This window comes from Brachyhypopomus gauderio, chromosome 1, assembly GCF_052324685.1.
Source record: "Brachyhypopomus gauderio isolate BG-103 chromosome 1, BGAUD_0.2, whole genome shotgun sequence".
NCBI lineage: Eukaryota > Metazoa > Chordata > Actinopteri > Gymnotiformes > Hypopomidae > Brachyhypopomus > Brachyhypopomus gauderio.
In genome coordinates, this window is record NC_135211.1 from 40502294 (window position 1) to 40522184 (window position 19891).

Below are 19891 nucleotides of genomic sequence, written 5' to 3' on the forward strand. Positions count from 1 at the left end.
CTGGTCCAACGGAGAACATCTGATTCATACACATACGCATTTAACACACAAGATCGGTCATCAGTCTGGTTAGTTCACATTTTAGGTGCAGTTCTTCTCTTATTGGAAAAGATTTTATTGTCTTTATGATCACGGCTCAGCATAAATCTGAACTTTGAAACTCAAATACCAGAATAGTCAGGCAACTCTCCCCTTGGAGTGAACACACGTACACACACACACACACACACACACACACACACACACACACACACACACACACACACACTTACTCACTCACAGTTCTAGAGCTCTGGAGACTAGACGTGAGAAAAACATAAATCACAGGAGAGAACACAGTGAGTATTTGAATCCTACCAGGAATCCTGACAATTTTAATTTTCTTTAGCTAAAATATTTCAGCATAAAAGGATTTGTAACCATTTAGGGCACAAGTTTATGTATGATTATGGGAATTGTTCCTGATTTTAGGATGTGTTCCTTATATTTCTTGCTTGGAACATGAGATGTGTATATAAAAAACTTTAATTCCTACTTGGCTTCACTACTATGTAGGTAAATGCTGTGCATATAAATATTACAATATTTACAATATCTAAGTTTGACCTCATTTCAAATCTAATGTGCTGCATTTCAAAGCCAAACCAGCTACACCACTAACTGGTTTGTTACTTTACACTTAGTTCAAGACTGCAGTGAACTACCATTTACATTCTAAATCACTCTGGATAAGAGTGTCTGGTAAATGTCCTGAATGTAAATTAATTACCAGTTGAATCCAGTTGATCTGTAAATCATTAAACGCTAGATGGGTTGTAAATGTTCTCATGTAGAAACAGAAAGCAAAAACTAGAGTGTAAATCTGTCTTAACCTGTGTTACGTTCTCTCCGCCCCTCCCTAACTTGTCACGCCTGCATGGTTCCTAGGTTTGGCCCATTTTTTTTTTTCCTGTTGGTTGTCATGACCTCTGTTCTTTGCTTCGCCCCCAGTGATTAATGTTCAGCTGTTCCTGGGTTTTTCCTTGATTAGTTAGGTTTATATTCCTCGTGTCCAGTTCTTCGTTGTAAGTCTACAAGTGTTTGCATTTCATGTAGTTTCTCAAGTTTGGGTTGTTTGTACTTGAGTCCCTAGTAGTGATGGCAAAATTGGGGCTTTTGGGAGATCGAATCAAATGAACCAATTGATTCAGAAAATGATTCAATCTTGTGAAATGTTCGAATCATCACACGCCACAGTGACATCTAGTAGGCAACCACGGCCTAAATCCACAACGTTTTAAACAGAAACAGAAGTAATGTATTTTTTATGAAAAATTACATGAAATATTCCCCCATAGCATATTGTGTCCCTAAATAAATTTTTGTCATGAAAACACATCATTTTGCAGATATCAGGGTTGTTATAATGATGTCATTAAGATGTATTTTTCATTATGATACACCGTTAGGTCAGTTGATTGATAAAGCTGACATTATTAATTTTACATTACAAGGTAGGGAAATGTGTGTGTAATACATTACAAGTAATCAGTTGTTTTTATTAAGAAACATGATCTGTTCCACAGTGCTTGGATTAAGACTGTTTCTTCTCTTGCTCAGAATTTCTCCAGCTTTGGAGAAAACTCTCACAGGGCACTGAGGTTGCTGGAATTGAGAGATATTTCTTTGTTAATTGAAACAAATGAGGAAAGATGGCAGAGTGTCTGAGCCAGTAATCCATAGGGTCTTCTCCTCTGGGCAGATATGGAGATGAGAGATATCGTTGAACCTCAACAGGAGCATCAGCAGTAGCACTCTGACTGTGAGTTGTTTCTCCCACTCTGCTGTCAAACAAATCCCACAGGTTTTCTTGATCCCCCTGACTGACTAGAGATGCTTGACCTACTGATGGATGTTGATGGCTGACTGTGACTGATTTGAGTCTGAGATGCTGAATTAATTATAGCACAGCACTCAGATGTCAAATTCTGCACTGCTTTGTTTGCATTATCTGAACTTCCAAAACCCAGAACTTTGACTCTTGGATCCAGTAAAGTTGCCATTGCAAGGATCCTCACAGATTCCACTCCACATCGTACCCTCAAATCATTCTGAAGGTTCCGTGTTAAAATTGTAAAGCGTCCTTGGGTATATAGAAAGGCGCTATATAAGTTGAACATTCATTCATTCATTCATGGCATAACTATAGAGCTGTTGGATTTGTTGATTTTTGGCTTTTCTCTTGGATCTTGTGATGAAGCATGCAAACAATTGGAATTATTTTAGATGCAGAAATTCTCTTTTCTGCTGATGATTCAACAGTGGCTTGATTGAAAGGGAGAAGAACTTGAAGACACTGGCTGACTTCTTCATGATGTCCACTACTTAAAGGACTCACACTGGTGTTGAGAGAGACCAAGGCAGCTGCCACTGCTTCCCGTTGCTCAAATAAACGCTGAAACATTGAAAAGGTGCTATTCCATCTTGTCTCCACCTCTTGGATAAGTTTCATTTGAGGCTTTCCCATCTGTTCCTGGATGTTACCGGTCTCATTCCCGGTCTGTGAGACCGGGTTACCCCTGCCTGTGACTACGACCTTGATTATGGAATGCCCTGTAATAAATCTCGCTCTTCTCAGCGTTTGTGTCCGCCTCCATGTTCTGCGTCGCGCAGATAGTTACATTCACATTTGTCAGATTTCCAGAAATTGTATTTAACAAGGGCTAATTTCACACATACACCTACAACAAAAAGTCAATTGTTAAAGTCTTTTTGAGAAAGATGTCCTAAATTTGATATTACACACCTGTTTGTGGTTGTTGTGTTTACATTTAATGTTGCTTCAATTTGGTGAAAACAGTCAGCATAATGGCCGTGTTTGAAACAAGTCACTAGATAAAAATGTTTCACATTCTCATTCAATTGTAACAATGAATTTGTGGTAATTGATGTATTTATTTAAGAATAACTTATTGTGATATTTTCATTAGAGAGCTACATTAAGTGTTACTGGGCTGTGTCTGGGCCATGTGTTTTGTATTGGGTGTCTGTCCCGTGTGTGTGTGTGCAGAGAAAGTTCTCTAAGTGTCCAGGATAGTGTTTTGTAGCAGTTTTACTGAACTGGGGTGCATTTCCCAATAACGAACAATCTTAGAAATTTACAAACAACTTTAAGAATGATGTAACTTTAAGAACACCAAATTTACGAGTGTTTCCCAAAAGCCTTCTTAGTCTCCCAATTTACAAACGAGTTCTGAGTAGGTCTTTGTTGACTCCACCTCTGCATCTGCACTGGAAAAGCTCCGCTAGTCGAAAACCGAACCACCGATTTGCATACATTTTTTCATTATTACGATGCAAAAGTATTATTGGCAAATTGACAATCATAAAAACTAACAACTATTAAGTGTTGAAATTTCAAGTATATCCTTTTGCAATTCTGACTGATTGTAGGCTTTTATCAAGGCTATAAATAGGGCACACAGTTAACCTTTCACACGTTATTCAAAAGCATGGCAAACAAGCAGAGAAAATGAAACTTTATATCGTATATATATAGTTGCCAAGAATATCAGTGCATGTAGTGGAATTAAGGGTTCTCATCCTTTCTGGCTGATGTTTTGGTCACTTCTGCATTTTGTCAGTTCTCTCACCATAGAGGTAGCATGATGTGTCTACAACCCACAGAAGTTGCTCAGGTAGTGCAGCTCATCCAGGATGGCACTGCAATGCGAGCTGTGGCAAGAAGGTTTGCCGTGTCTCTCAGCACAGTGTCCAGAGCATGGAGCAGATACCAGGGGCCTCATGTACAAAGACTTCTTTTATGAAAAATTACATGAAATATTCCCCCATAGCATATTGTGTCCCTAAATAATTTTTTGTCATGAAAACACATCATTTTGCAGAGATCAGGGTTGTTTTAATGATGTCATTAAGATGTATTTTTCATTATAATACACCGTTAGGTCAGTGGATTGATAAAGCTGACATTAATAATTTTACATTACAAGGTAGGGAAATGTGTGTGTAATACTTTATTTATTAAACATTACAAATCAGTTGTTTTTATTAAGAAACGTGATCTGAAAATTGACATACGGACAAATCCAGAAAATGGTGTAAGCAAAAATAAATAAATCCGGATGTATCAAACCTTGCGTATGCCGGAATCCACGCAAATTTCTTTTGTACATCTCAATCAACATGGAATTGAGCACACATGAGTGAGTGTCTGACTCCATGTGACACGCCCCCTGTGACATCTGCCCTGCACCGGAGGAGTTTCCTCTCTGATCCATCACAAACCATGTCTAAACTGGGAAAGAAGAGGAACTTCACCGAATGTGAAAGTGAGGACGCTCCTGAATGAGGTAGAGGCGTGGAAAAAATGTTTGTTTGGCACATTGTGGCATTGTGGGACAGCGTGTGTGAAGCTTTAAATGTTGTGGGGTCGGAACAACACACACTGGCAGAATAATATAATGCACCTAAAAATATCAGTTATGCGCTCACTAGCATCAGCGACTCAATAAAAGAATTGGTTAAAATGTGAATGCTGTCTCTTACCTTTTTATATTATAGCTATGATTTGTTGCCTTGCTTGTATGGCACCTGGGTTAGGCTGTACTGGACCCTCACAATATGACACACCTTCTCTGGCCGATACACGAGCATCCCCCAGTCCTGTCCAGCCAGCACCACCGGCTTTCCAGCTGCCCAATCGCCCTCTCCACGACTGACCAGGTGGAGAATGGAGAGAATTGTGTCTCCGCTCCCGGTCAGTCTATGGATTACGAAGGGTCATCAGCCATGTCTTGAGCACGTAGCAGCTGTTTCCTAATTTAACAATTACCCATGTTTAAAATGAATTATTCCAAGCTGGAAATGTCAAATGCTTTTATTAAAATGCTCTAAATTTGTAGCTTACCAAGAAGCCACCCATCACGCACTCTGCCAGCTTGTAATCAAATCAAAATCAAATCAAATCAAATATATTTGTATAGCGCTTTTCACAATATATGTTGTCACAAAGCGCTTTACAGGATTTACAAGGTTAATAATACTATGGGTCCAAATCCCTAATGAGCAAGCCAAAGGCGACAGTGGCAAGGAAAAACTCCCTAGATGGTGGGGAATAGGAAGAAACCTTGGGAGGACCAAGATTCAAAAGGGAACCCATCCTCCATTGGGCGGCCCGTTAACACACAAATTACACAAATACAAATTATACAGACCAGGGGCGAGGCTAGGGTATTTTTAGTGGTGCTAGAGCACCACCGTGAAGTTGCTCAGCACCCCCTGGCTCAACACATTTTTAAAATATTATATTATGCAAAAACCTTGCTCTGCACCTGCGCAATACTTTGGTATTGTGCCTCTGTGAGCACTGGGGGCTGGGCACCCCTAAAGACCAGATCCTAAAATCGCCCCTGATACAGACTAATACACAAGTTACAAATAAATCACACAATCAGGCTAAGTATAAGGTAACTAGAATGAAAGTTCTGGGTGTTGATATTGTCAATATAAATGTCTTATGATGAACGCCAGGTTTTCATTCCGTGTCGGAGCGATGATACTGGAATTGTAGGCTCCAACTGCAGTGTTACTCCCCAAGTGAACCTCGGAGCAGAAAGATATGTGATGTGGTAAATATGTAACAGATTATTCAAAGGCCAAACTAAACAGATAAGTCTTTAGTTGAGTTTTAAACATTGAGACTGTGTCTGAGTCCCAAATAAAGTCAGGAAGATTATTCCACAGTTGTGGAGCTTTAAGAGAAAAGGCTCTTCCACCTGCTGTGATCTTTTTGATCCTAGGAACAGTTAATAAGCCTGCATCCTGTGAACGAAGTGAACGTGCTGGATTGTAATGATCAATAAAGTTCACTAAGATACTCTGGAGCTAAGCCATGCAGTGTTTTATATGTTAATAAAAGTATTTTATAGTCAATACGGAATCTAACTGGCAGCCAATGTAATGACGATTACATTGTTAAAACTTGCGCTGCTGCGTTCTGAACCAGCTGGAGTTTGTTTATCAATTTACCAGAACCTCCAGCTAGAAGACTATTGCAATAATCTAGGCGAGAGGATATGAATGCATGGATTAGCTTTTCTGCATCACTAGTATTTAATATATTTCTAATTTTAGCAATGTTGCGTAAGTGAAAGAACGCTATCCTAGTTATATTATTAATGTGTGAATCGAACGAGAGATATGGGTCTGGGAAAGTTACACGCCATCCAATGTTTTATCTCTTCTACACACTTCTCGATTTTACTGTTTACACCTAAATTATCGGGTTTAGCCGATTTATATAGTTGGGTGTCGTCTGCGTAGGAGTGGAATCTGATGTCGTGCTTATGCATAATCTCACCTAAGGGTAACATGTAAAGTGTAAATAGAAGTGGTCCTAGGACTGTCCCTTGTGGGACACCATATGTAACCTGAACAGATTTAGATGTTTTATTATTAACACTTACACACTGGAAGCGGTCGGTCAGATATGATCTAAACCAGGAGAGTACAACTCCTTTAATACCTACCGTGTTTTCTAGTCGATCCAGCAAAATGTTGTGGTCTACAGTATCAAAAGCTGCGCTAAGATCTAACAGTATAAGGAATGAGATGAGCCCATTATCTGACGATATTAGTAAATCATTCACTACCCTGAGTAAAGCTGTTTCAGTGCTGTGGTTCGGTCTAAATCCTGATTGGAACTTTTCATGGATACTATTTGATTGGAGATAATGGTTTAACTGATTGTAAACTGCTTTTTCTAGAATTTTAGAGATAAATGGGAGATTAGAAATTGGTCTATAGTTGGCTAGAATCTGCGGATCGAGATTCTGTTTTTTAATCAAGGGTCTAATTATGGCGCATTTTAATTGTTTGGGCACATATCCTAGGTTAAGGGAACTGTTAATCATATTAAGTAAGGGCCCTGCAATAGTTGGGAGTAGGTCTTTGAATAGACGGGTTGGAACTGGGTCGAATATACATGATGTAGGCTTAGACGAATGAATTAGTGTTGTGAGCTCTTTTTGCGATATAGGATCGAAGCCATTTAGCTCAGTAATATATTCGAATGCGTAGTTACTAATACCTATACTACTGGGGTTGGATTGGAGGTTAGGCTGTGATGTATTATGACTCTGTAGTCAGATAATATCTATTTTATTAAAAAATACTAAAAAAGTTTAAAAAATCATCACTAGTGTGTGTAAGTGCCGTATTAGAACTAGTGTCATTGATATTTCTTGTTAGTTTTGATACAGTCGCGAAGAGAAATCTAGGGTTATTTTTGTTGTTTTCTATTAGTGTTGAATAATATGAGGCTCTAGCTTTTATTAGGACATGTTTATATTTGACTACGGCGTCTTTCCATGCAATTCTAAACACTTCTAGTGAGGTGGATCTCCATTTGCGCTCCGCTGCTCGAGCTGCCTGTTTCCTCCTCAGATGGTGCCTTTATAGAAATGTGTGTGCAGTCATTCGCTCCGATTACATTAGGGAAACCGGCTATTGCTGCAAATTGTGCTTTAATGTTTGCCTGGTCAACCGCTTCATATGGGAACTTTATATACCTAGCTGACATGTAGATGATCCCATCCAAAACAGCTAGCATGGCCCGGCTCAAAGATGACTGGGATATCCCGACCGGGCTGCCAGTTCTCTTTGAAACGGGCCAGTCGCCAGGAAGCCGAGCGTTGTCAGACCTGTAAAGGAACTGGCAATGCGCGACTACTCGCGTTTCTCTCTCCAAAACTGGACCCAACTCAGCACAAGAGGACAGCTCTTTGAAATCTGAAATGGGTTATAAGCCAGTCATCATCATATGGGCCAAAAATCATAATGGTCACGGAAAACGCGCTCTCGCCGAATTCGGCCATTATCAATATCTTCCAGTAATGCCAACGCTGCCATCTCCCAAGAACTCCTGCGTAACATTTAATGCATGTTTATATAATCTAGGCTAAGTGGAAACACGTTGAATGATTATTTCAGTAAGGCAATGAAATTTTCTGATTAATTTACTGTTTATTGTCTGATTACTTTATTTTACACAATAAGGGCTTACTACAATGTGTGCATAAAGGATATCTTAATAGTTATAATTTCAATGCATCACCTCTAAGTGTCGCTAAATGATGAAAACACATTAGAAACATACGTACCCCTAAAGTGAAAGTGTCGTGGGGGGTATGCACCTTCTCACGTTCAAATCACATTTAGTAAATCTGACCATTTGCGTGAAACATAGCATACGTAATGTTTTTGTACATACGCACCGTTCATATATGAGGCCCCAGGAGACCATCCAGTACACCAGGAGACATGGAGGGGGCCTTAGGAGGGCAACAACCCAGCAGCAGGACCACTACCTCCTCCTTTCTGCAAGGAGGAACAGGAGGAGCAGTGTCAGAGCCCTGCAAAATGGAGAATGTTTTGCTGCCTGTAACATCGTCCACCATGACCGGTTTGGCAGTGGGTCTGTAATGGTGTGGGGAGGCACTTCTTTGGAGGGCCTCACAGACCTCCATGTGTTAGCCAGATGTACCTTGACTGCCATTAGGTACCCTGATGAGATCCTCAGACCAGTGCTTAATTTGTAAATCAAACGATGCCAGAACGCAAACAGCGACATCAGGGTTGCCAACTTTTCAAGATCGCGCGAGGTGTGCGGAGTGGCGCACTACGGTCACTCGCGAAAGTATAACTAGCTTTATAGGGGAGACGCCTAAAGGCATCGCTAAAAAGGAGAGCTCTTATGTGATGTAGGAAGCCTGAATGTGGATCTTGTGTTTAAAAATGTCTTTTATATAATTATTTGTTCAATTAATTTGGTCAACGCAGACAGATTTCTTAATAACTTGTAATTAGTAGGCTTGAAAGTTACCGGATCAAGGCAGACAGTTCCCGGAACGCACCCTTGAAAATGAAAGAGTTCCCGTATCCTGTTCCGGGAGGATCCGGCTCAAATTAAGCCCTGCCTCAGACCCACTGTGAGACCATACGCTGGTGCAGTGGGCCCTGGGTTCCTTCTGATGACAATGCTAGGCCTTATGTGGCTGAAGTGTGTCAGCAGTTCCTGGATGATGAAGATATTGATGCTATGGACTGGCCTGCCCGTTCCTTGACATGAATCCAATTGAGCACATCTGGGACATCATGTCTCGTTCCATCCACCAATGCCATGTTGCACCACATACTGTCCAGGAGTTGACTGACGCTTTAATCCAGGTCTGGGAGGAGAATCCTCAGGAGAACGTCCTTTGCCTCATCAGGAGCATGCCCAGGCGTTGTAGGGAAGTCATACAGGCACGTGGAGGCCACACACAATACTGAACCTCATTTGAACTTGTCTTGAGGAATTTCCACTGAAGTTGGATCAGCCTGTCATTTAATTTTCCACTTTGAGTTTGAGTACGATTATCACTACCCTGATAACAGTGAAACTTGTTTCTCATTCAATTAATTTGTTATTCATTTATGAATAATTATTAATTCAGTATCAACTCATGAAAGTCGCCAGTTCAATAATGTGAGTTTCTCATCTTCCACAAATTAGAATATTACTCTTGACACACAAGTGTTATCACTAGTGTGTTTATTGGAATAAAAACAGGTAAGAAAGCCTGTGCAAATATAATTGACAAAGATCCTACTAATGACCAGAGGTGTTGATTTTTCTAAAATAGCTGAAGTAAATAACGTATGTGACCATCCATACAAATTAACATAAGGAAGATTTGTAGTGGACCAAGTAGCCAACAAGAAAAACAAACAAAAAAACAAAACAAAATGAACAAATGGAAATGAACAATGGAGGCTTTAACTGTCTCATCTGGCTCCGCCCCTCTGTCAGTTTCCTTTAGCTCCACCTTTGCCTGTCTTTGTCTTAGTTTTGCTTCTGTTTCCTTCCCATGTGCTTTTGTTATCCTTTGTATGTACACTCTTGTGACTCTGTAGCCCCACCTTTGGTTATTGCTTTCACATGTTCCTAGTTTGTGTATTCATAATTGTGTATATTCATTCAGTGTCTGTATTTATTCATTTGTTCATTCAGTATCTACGGGTCAATGTTCATTTATGCATTTGTGGGTCTTCCTCTCTAGCTGTTCCAGTAAACTGGTGTCTGTTGTCATCACTGGTCTCCTCAGTAAACTGGTGTCTGTTGTCCTCACTGGTCTTTTCAGTAAACTGGTGTCTGTTGTCATCACTGGTCTCCTCAGTAAACTGGTGTCTGTTGTCCTCACTGGTCTTTTCAGTAAACTGGTGTCTGTTGTCATCACTGGTCTCCTCAGTAAACTGATGTCTGTTGTCCTCACTGGTCTTTTCAGTAAACTGGTGTCTGTTGTCATCACTGGTCTCCTCAGTAAACTGGTGTCTGTTGTCTTTAATGGTGCAGGATGGCCAACATTCCAGAAGAACTGCTGTCCGTTCTAGAGGAGCTGAAGACAACGGACCTGAAGACGTTCCAGTGGCATCTGACTACCACTGTAGAAGATGACAAACGCATCCCAAAGGCTCATCTGGAGAATGCAGACAGACATGACACTGTGGACAAGATGGTGCAGAAATATGGCCCAGATGGAGCTGTGGAGATCACAGTAGACATCCTGAAGAAGATGGACCAGAACCAGCTGGCTGAGGACCTGAGGACCAAACACAGTGAGAATAATACAGAGGAAATCATGTTTACTATTTAAACTCAATTTAATTTAATTTGATCACAACAACAGACTTAATATGATCACAGCATTAGTGTGACAGGCAAGGAAGTGCAAAATAAGAAGGAACTGATCATGTATGTCTCAGGGAAAGGGGAGGATCTAATGAATAACGTGCACCAACGTAAAGCCCGAGACATAATCCAAATTAAGGAAATAATAACTAGCAGTCAACTGGTACATAGACCAGATATTAATAGACAAAAGATCCTCAGGTGTGAGGTTCCCTAACGGGCCACACCCACCAGAGAGACAAACATGATGTCACAAAGACAAGATAAACATGAAACATGAAGGTAACTGAGCCAGAACACAGCTCAACAAAATGGCATCTCAGACACCTTCACACTGACTCATGTGTTTCAATTCCACAATACAAAGAGGGAATCTGACATTAGGATAGAACAATAGGTTAGAAGGCTGAACAATAATTACAAGCTTTATTGATGAGAAAGACAGGGGTAAAGCTGCAGTTAAGGATGACCAGGTTTGTGCAGGTTTTGTGTGCTTTACTCTGACGTCTCCTCTCACAGGTGGACACAGATGTGAAGAGTCGACTGCTAAGAGTCCAGCAGGTAAATTCCACCCAGCCACACCTTTAGGCAGGAATACATATTACACCTTTAAACAAACTGCTTTTGATTTAGATTTATTTAGATGCTTATGAATGTATTTTTCCTTTGTACTCATTGTTGTTGGAGGCTGGACACAAATGCAGACTATGACGAGGTTGATTTATGTAGACTCAAAAACTACATAAAGTGTACAGACATACAAAGACAAATCAAACATCAATCAAGAACACCAACTAATACTGACTGGCTTGGGAATCAAAACCATGACCCTCCGGTCACAAGACTAGTTCCCTAACCACCAGATCATGACCATATAGATTATAAATCTTGATGTCAAATAAATAAATTTTACTATTTACTATCAGAATATCTGAGGGGGGCATAGTTCATGTGGGTTTAGTGCAAACTGAATAAAGGTGGTTTAAAGGTGGGCCAGAGATAATATCTGTCACGCTCTGGACGCGCCCTGCTGGCCACCTCTGGTCACAGCAGCAGTATTTCATGTTGTCCTGTTATTGTGGTGTTATGTTCGTCCCTCAGGTGGGCGGGGCCTATTAGAATCCCACCACCTGAGGGTCGTTTGTCTGTCTATGTCTCGTCTTTGTACCAGTTGACTGCTGGTTGTTTGGATTATGTTATGTGTTTTGCGCTGGTACAATTTATCCTTTAAATCCTCCATTTTCCCTGAGACTGGAGTTTCACTTCATTCTTTATTAACTCCCTCGCCATCACAATAAGCAAATAAAATAACTGTCATCATGTGTTTCTGTTATTTTAGAGATGATCTCTGGATATCAGCAAAAGCTCAAACACAAACTACTGGAGGAATATACAAAAATTTATGAAGGACTCTCAGATCATGGAAGCTCAACCCTTCTGAATGAGATCTACACAGAGCTCTACATCACAGAGGGAGGGAGTGGAGACGTCAATAATGAACATGAAGTGAGACAGATTGAGACAGCATCCAGGAGACCAGCAACACAGGAGACACCCATCAAATGTAATGACCTCTTTAAAGACAAACCCATCAGAACAGTGCTGACTAAAGGAGTTGCTGGAATTGGGAAAACAGTCTCTGTGCAGAAGTTCATTCTGGACTGGGCTGAAGGAATAGCCAATCAGGACGTCCGCTTCATATTTCCACTTCCCTTTAGGGAGCTGAATTTGATAAAGAAAGAGAAAAAGTTCAGTCTGATGGATTTGCTTCATCACGTTTTCCCAGAAACTAAAACATTACAGTTAATAGACTGTGAAGCTTATAAAGTCATTTTCATCTTAGATGGTCTGGATGAGTGTCGACTTCCTCTAGATTTCCAGAACAATGAGAGTTTATCGGACATAACGGAGTCGACCTCAGTGGATGTGCTGCTGACAAACCTCATCAAGGGGAATCTGCTTCTCTCTGCTCTCCTCTGGATAACCTCTCGACCAGCAGCAGCCAATCAGATCCCTCCTAAGTGTGTTGACCAGGTAACAGAGGTACGAGGGTTCAGTGATCCTCAGAAAGAGGAGTACTTCAGGAAGAGAATCAGTGATCAGATCCTGGCCAATAGAATCATCTCACACATGAAGTCATCAAGAAGTCTCTACATCATGTGCCATATTCCAGTCTTCTGTTGGATTGCAGCCACTGTTCTAGAGAGGATGCTGGGTGAATCAGAGAGTGGAGAGATCCCCAAGACTCTGACTCAGATGTTCACACACTTCCTGAAGTTTCACATCAAATACAAGGACAGAAAGAACCATGGCAACACTGACCCTGATTCTCACCAGACTAGAAAGAGTGTTCTTGCTCTGGGAAAACTGGCTTTCCAACAGCTGGAAAAGGGCAATCTGATCTTCTATGAGGAAGACCTGAGAGAGTGTGGCATTGATGTCAAAGACGTGTCAGAGTACTCAGGAGTGTGTACCCAGATCTTCAGAAAGGAGGATCTGCTGGACCTGGAGAAGGTGTTCAGCTTTGTGCATCTGAGTGTTCAGGAATTTCTGGCTGCTTTATATGCATTTATCTCCTTCATCTCCAACAAAAAAAATGTGCTGGAACAGAAAAAGAAAACACTCTTTAAAAGATCAAAAATGTCTAACTTCCTTAGGAAAGCAGTGAACAAGGCCTTACAGAGTAAGAATGGACACCTGGACCTTTTCCTCCGCTTCCTTCTGGGTCTCTCACTGGAGTCCAATCAGACTCTCTTACGAGGTCTACTGACACAGAAAGGAAGAAGCTCTCACAGCACAGAGGAAACAGTCAAGTACATCAAGGAAAAGATCAGGGAGAATCTCTCTCCAGAGAAATCCATCAATCTGTTCCACTGTCTGAATGAACTGAATGATCATTCTCTAGTGCAGGAAGTCCAAACATACCTGAACACAGGACGTGATCATCATCACAGTGGACCCAGATTGTCTCCTGCTCAGTGGTCAGCTCTGGCGTTTGTGATGCTGAACTCAGAAGAGGATCTGGATGAGTTTGTCCTGAGTAAATATGACCCATCAGAGGAATGTCTACTGAGACTGCTGCCAGTGGTCACAGCATCCAGAAAAGCTGAGTGAGTATTTTTATAAACACATTACAGCACTGGGGAGAGTTTCCCAAAAGCACTATAGAATCAGTACAAAATCATAATAAGACTAAGAATATTGTTAACACTAGAAGCGCCAACGCGCCAGTCATTTAACCGCTGTGACGTCTACTTCAAGCGCCGCCTCTGTTCGACCTACTTATACCTAGAAGCGCAGAGCACCGGTTACTTTACTGCAGCAGCACAAAAAAAAAAAAACATATATTTGCACTGGATCCAATTTCAGAACCCTCCTTTCATGACTTTTCCTAGAATTGTCCTTTTAATAAACTAGTATTTTTACATTGTTAAAAGAAACCCTGCACAGGCTAGTTTCAATCGATTTCGCTCGAATCTCTGTAATATTGCTGTCATCGCCTACACTTCAAGACTGTGATTCTCTTTTCTGCCAGCGGGTGTCGCAAAGATTTGTATGTCATTTAATATTTAGTATAAATAAATAAAGATCAATAGTTTTCAAAACTAAATTAATCACAAATTTCAAACTGATTATGTGTAAAGAAAAAAAACGGAATTTGTCCGTTGAACGAAAGTGAAAGTGTTTCACTTTCCAAAGTCTTAAAATATATACTTTATTTATTAATATTATTTAATGTATACTATATATAAGTTTACAAACCGTGAGTGAGTCTTGCTTTGCCTAATAAATGCTTTAGTAGTTTGCAGGAATTCTGAGAATGGTAACCCAGATAGCAAAATTATTCTGGCCCAGATCTGGCCCACATTGCCCATTTTCATCTGGCCCACTTGCCACATTGATGGACGGCCCTTGGGCGGACCACTCCCGGTTGCCAGATTTGGGCCACATAAGCACCAGATTAGGGCCACATGTCAGCCAAAAGAGAAGCACACAGTTGGGCCAAATGTGGGCCAGAAGCTGACTACAAGGTGTGGGCCATATCTGGAACAGATCTGCACCAGACTCATTTCAGACAATAAAACTATTCTGGAAGCACAAAATGAATGCAAACACTGGAACTAGTGCAAAAGAATTTAATTTATTCAACACTCAAAACAACCTCCTCCTCCTTCCATATCACTGTCCAGTACAAAAACATTGGATTGATTCACATAACAGTATTTGACAGCATTCAAAACTACTCTCCTGCTTGTTCTGTTCATTATATTTAATATAAACACTGAAATAGCACATTGTACGGAGCCCCGTAGGGGTCACTGGCGAAAAAAAAATTTGAAGAGCAAAATCCGTACGCACAGATTTATAAACCGTACGTACGGATTACTAAACCGTACGCACGGATTACTAAACCGTACGCATGGATTTATAAAACGTGTGTACAGATTTTGCTTTCTCCGGGCCTCTGTAGCTTTCTCCCTAGTAACCCCTCCAGGGCTCCGTAGGTTTTAGACTACTCAGCCCATGTCCTGGTCTTATATGTCACGGTTTGCCTGCTTGTGTCTGGGTGTTTTCAGCCTCGAGCCTGCAGCGCTGCAGTGCTCCAGCATGCACACGGTATTGGGAAACGTGTCCGCTGTGCACCGCGCGAACGTCTCGTGACGAAGTATCAGTCGCGCGACCCATTTTTCTGTTCGCGCGACATAATATGCTCACATCACCGAGGCTATCTCCACACAAAACCAAAAAACCTTCTCACAATTTACCACAAAACTAAGTAGGGTCGTTATTAGACATTACTACCGGGGATTTCCGGACACATGAACAAGTTGGACCACGGCCGCGGACTGGGCCAGCTGGTGCGAGCTGACGGTATGCAGCGGAGATCAGAACAAAAAAACCAACTTGTCCCAGAAAATCCGTGCCGGACTACGAAAACATACAGCAGCTGTGTCACTTATTAGTAGTCACGAACTGGAAAAGCCTTGTCCATACTAATGTCACATTAATTATATCTCCCTATTTGTATCCCATGAGTAACAAGTCAAGAGAGAGACGCCAGTTGCACACTGACACTGCTGAGGGTCTAATTCATCATGTGATCCCTCCGTGACATGGTTCACACTACTGAAACGTGAAAAAATAGGTCCGCATTGCCGTAAAGACGGAGCAGTCTAAGCCAGGGTCTTAACAAACATAAAGGCAGGCCTGATAGTGTTCAGGCGCCATGCCGGAATTCCGGTGTACCGACGTGTCTGCGTGAAAAAAAATGGTTCACCTAGTGCATGAGTTAAAGTTCTTGGTCACCACAACAGATTTCCGTCATTTGAATTTTTTGGGGGGAAAAATCCGTCAAATCATAATAAACCACATGCGCGTGCTATCTGTTTTGAGGAAATATGATCCTGTCACTGGCGCTCATCAGCGCTGGATGGATAACGGCGGTGTCACTTGATTGACTTGCGGGTCATTCCACCTTCTGATTTTTGGACATTACGTAAAACAGTTACCTCCCTCCAGCCTTAAGTCCAGTTTGTTTTGGTCAGTTTATGTTGTCAACTTATTTGGCTGTGCCGAATACATTAATGCTCCGATTCAATCGACAAACATCATACAGGCGGTCCCCGGGTTACGAGGTTCCCGAGTTACGATTTTTCATGGTTACTACACATCTCCCATTTACTGTATAAATCCTCGTTTTGACCTAAGTGGTTCTGCGTCGTAAACGGAACTTGGTGTTTGGTGTGCGCCGTGTAAGAATACATGGGAGGACGGCATCAGGATAGGCCTTTAGCCTTAGTTAAACGCAGCTATGGATAAATGTATTTGCCAAAAGGCTAGCTTTAGGATAGGATAACTGCGTACAGTACGTTTTTTACGTACAGTATGTACATATGTTCGGATTTACACCGAAAATCGATTTACGACGGATCGACGTCGTAACCCGGGGACCGCCTTTATTTCAGACATCGGAAGAGCATCAGAGGTAGATACAAGATAAATTCTGTATTTTATCTTCTGATAAATTTGATGAATTTTAATTTTTATCAGAAATATAAGAGTGGGTCTTTTTTTTTTTTTGAGCCGGTACAGGTGGTCAGACGATCTGGTTCATCGTCATGGCTGCCTGTAACTTGCGGCGTAAGGCGTAATACGTGAACAAAAGCACAAAATGTCCTAATAAACCAACACAAAATATTTATTAAATATTTTATATATTTAAACTAACTATAATCATAATACTTGTAATTCTTTTCAACTTTATTTGCATAATTTCTTTGAGTTGTCTTGTATCCTATAATTTAAATAACAGTAATGAATAAATAATTAATCATGCCTGTTTTTAACATATTGTCATGGTGAGGCGGCCCCCCACCCGGTCGCCTCCGTCCACAGCGGCTGTTGTTGTTGTTTTGTGACGTCATGTGCGTCCCTCAGGTGGGCGGAGCCCGTGATCCGTCCCACCTGATGGTCGTTTGTTTGCCTATATATGTCTTGTCTTTGTACCAGTTGACCGCTGGTCATTATATCCTTAATTTGGATCTATTGCACGGGTTTTGGTTTGCACACTTTCTATTAAACCATCCTTTTTTCCTGAGACTTGGCGTGATCGCTTCCTTTCCAGTTGTTTACCCCGCCCGTCACACATATTATGTCTAATTGTGTTAACAGAATCTTTAGGTTACAGCATTTTCTCAGAACATTAGTACAATTTTTTTTTTTTCATAATAATTGACAACATAATTACTAATTATTTAATAATTAATTTAAAGATTAATGATTAAATATTCATTCGTTCATTCATTTTGAACATTTTATTTATATATATATATATATATATATATATATATATATATATATATTAGGGGTGTAACGGATCACAAATCTCACGGATCAGCTCGTTTCACGGTTTTTGGGTCACTGATCGGATCATTTTTCGGATCAGCATAAAAAAGACAGACAAATTTAACCTACTTTTTCATTTATTAATACTGAAAGAATATTAAGAAAACTAAAAGCATGAAACTTTTCCCCATGTCTTAAATGAAAACAACATCCAAGATTTTTAATGTTTCAATAAAATAATCAAAATACAATAGTCAAAACTCACTTGTTAAATTAAAGTACAATATGAGGCTTGATGATAACCTTATTACTTTGAAAAATAGTAAATGAAACAATAGACTGTCATCATCAAAAAAAGGTACAAAAAGAAATGAGCAGACATGAGCTTATAACTTCAGATTTTTTTTCAAAAAGACAAGAACATCAACATTGTCTGGGGAGAGGACAGACCTCTTTGCAGTCACTATGTCCCCTGCTGTGGAGAACACCCTCTCACTAGGAACTGAAGTGCCAGGCACAGCGAGGTAGCGTCTTGCCATAATGGCGATGTGGGGATATTTACACTCATTGCTTTTCCACCATGCCAGTGGATCACCATCCACTGGAATGCAGCATGTTGCCTTGTAGGAAGCCATCTCATCTCTGATAGTGTCGGCAAATGTCTTGCCTGTGTCCTTGCTCGCAAAAGTCCCCCCTAAAAGCTCCTCCATGGCTGTCTTCTTTTGTGGAGGAGATGCCTCAGAGTTTGCTCCGGATGGTGTTGGCTCTGTGCCTTGACCCTGTTGAAAAACATGACAAATTATTTATTTTCACATTTTACAGAGCTATAATTGTGGCTATGATAATTAGTAAGTCATTAAAAATCAATCCAAATTCTAATTCTAATAGCAGCAGCATAGACTAAGATTAGAATGGAGTATATTTATTACTTAAGTAATTCACTCAGATTACTATTTTTACCTCTTCTGTATCCACAATCTCAGTGGTGAGATCACAGTATGTCTTCTGGCGTAGGGCAGGCTCTAGGTGAGACAGGGACTTGAACCTTGGATCCAGTGCAGTAGCTCTATGAAGAAAGTCCTGTAAATTAGCTGGGTCAGTGTATCTTGAATTCAGGTCCCTTTTAATGGCAGCCTTGACATCTCTGCTGATGGTGCTGTCTTCCTCACTTGGGGCCATGGATTGTAGAATTCTTGTTTTCAGAGGTAGGATCATGGACACAGATGGTATGATTTCGGTGCACAACAGGGTTGTAACTGTTTTGAGGGGTTTGAGTACCCGAAGGACCTCCTCTACTACTTTCATGTCACTAGCAGACAATGTCACAATGTCTTTGGCATTTCTTTTCAAGGTCTTGTCTGTTAAAGCAGAATATACAGCTGCCTGCTGCTCAATATAACGCTCCAACATGTCATAAGTGGAGTTCCATCTTGTCGAGACATCGTGTATGAGCTTGTGCCTCGGTAGCTGTAGCATTTCTTGCTTGGTCATAAGAACATGGGCGGCTGTTGCGCTTCGATGGAAAAAAGAAACCACCTTTCTGATCCTCCCAAGGAAGCGGTCCATCTGGTTCACTGAGATTCCCCTCTGGGATGCTAAATTAATTACATGTGCAAAGCAGGCTATCTGTGGCCCCAGTCCAGCTTCTTTCACTGCATTCACTTGGTTTTTGGCATTATCTGTGGTGACTGGGATATTTGTATTGGGCCTTTCTAGCTTCCACTCCGCAACTGCTCCTGTTAGTACCTGCGCAAGATTTATGCTCGTGTGACTCTCATAGAGAGGGCGTGTCTGTAGCACCGGACTTCTCATCTCCCACTCCGCTGTGATGTAGTGAGCAGTCACAGTAACGTAGCTATCCGTTGCCCTGGAGGTCCAGCTGTCTGTGGTTAGAGCGACAGAAGATGTCTTGGATAATTCGTTGACAAGTTTGATCTTTTCTTGTTCATAAAGATCTGGCACGATCTTTGTACTGAAGTGTATGCGCGAGGGGATTTCGGAACGTGGCTCAAGCACTTTCACCATATTTTTAAACCCTTTGTTTTCCACAACGGAGTATGGCCTCATGTCTGCAGCGATAAACATCCCAATAGATTTGCTAATAGCTTTAGCCCGCTCCGATTCAGCAGCAAACGGCTGCTTAAATGCTGTGGTAAGAAGTTGTTGTTGTGTCTTAGCTACTCGCTTCGTCTCTGACACACCTGGGTGATGCCGCTTTAAATGTGTGGCCATGCTCGACGTATTGCCGTGGTCATACGGCTTTCTCGTGCCACAATGCTTACATACGGTTACGGTTTTGTCCACCACCCTTTCTCC

At 41.1% G+C, this 19891-nt stretch overlaps 1 protein-coding gene across 1 annotated transcript in view; it reads left to right on the plus strand.

Moving 5' to 3' along the window:
• Positions 1–297: 297 nt before the first annotated feature.
• LOC143520670 (NLR family CARD domain-containing protein 3-like) overlaps positions 298–19891 on the plus strand; it is a 66846-nt gene continuing 47252 nt past the window's right edge. The window contains exons 1-4 of the mRNA XM_077013581.1: positions 298–338; positions 10394–10656; positions 11249–11290; positions 12069–13839. Of these exons, the coding sequence (XP_076869696.1) occupies positions 10395–10656; positions 11249–11290; positions 12069–13839 (2075 nt within the window). The 5' untranslated portion in view covers positions 298–338; position 10394. The remainder of the gene's footprint in view (positions 339–10393; positions 10657–11248; positions 11291–12068; positions 13840–19891) is intronic.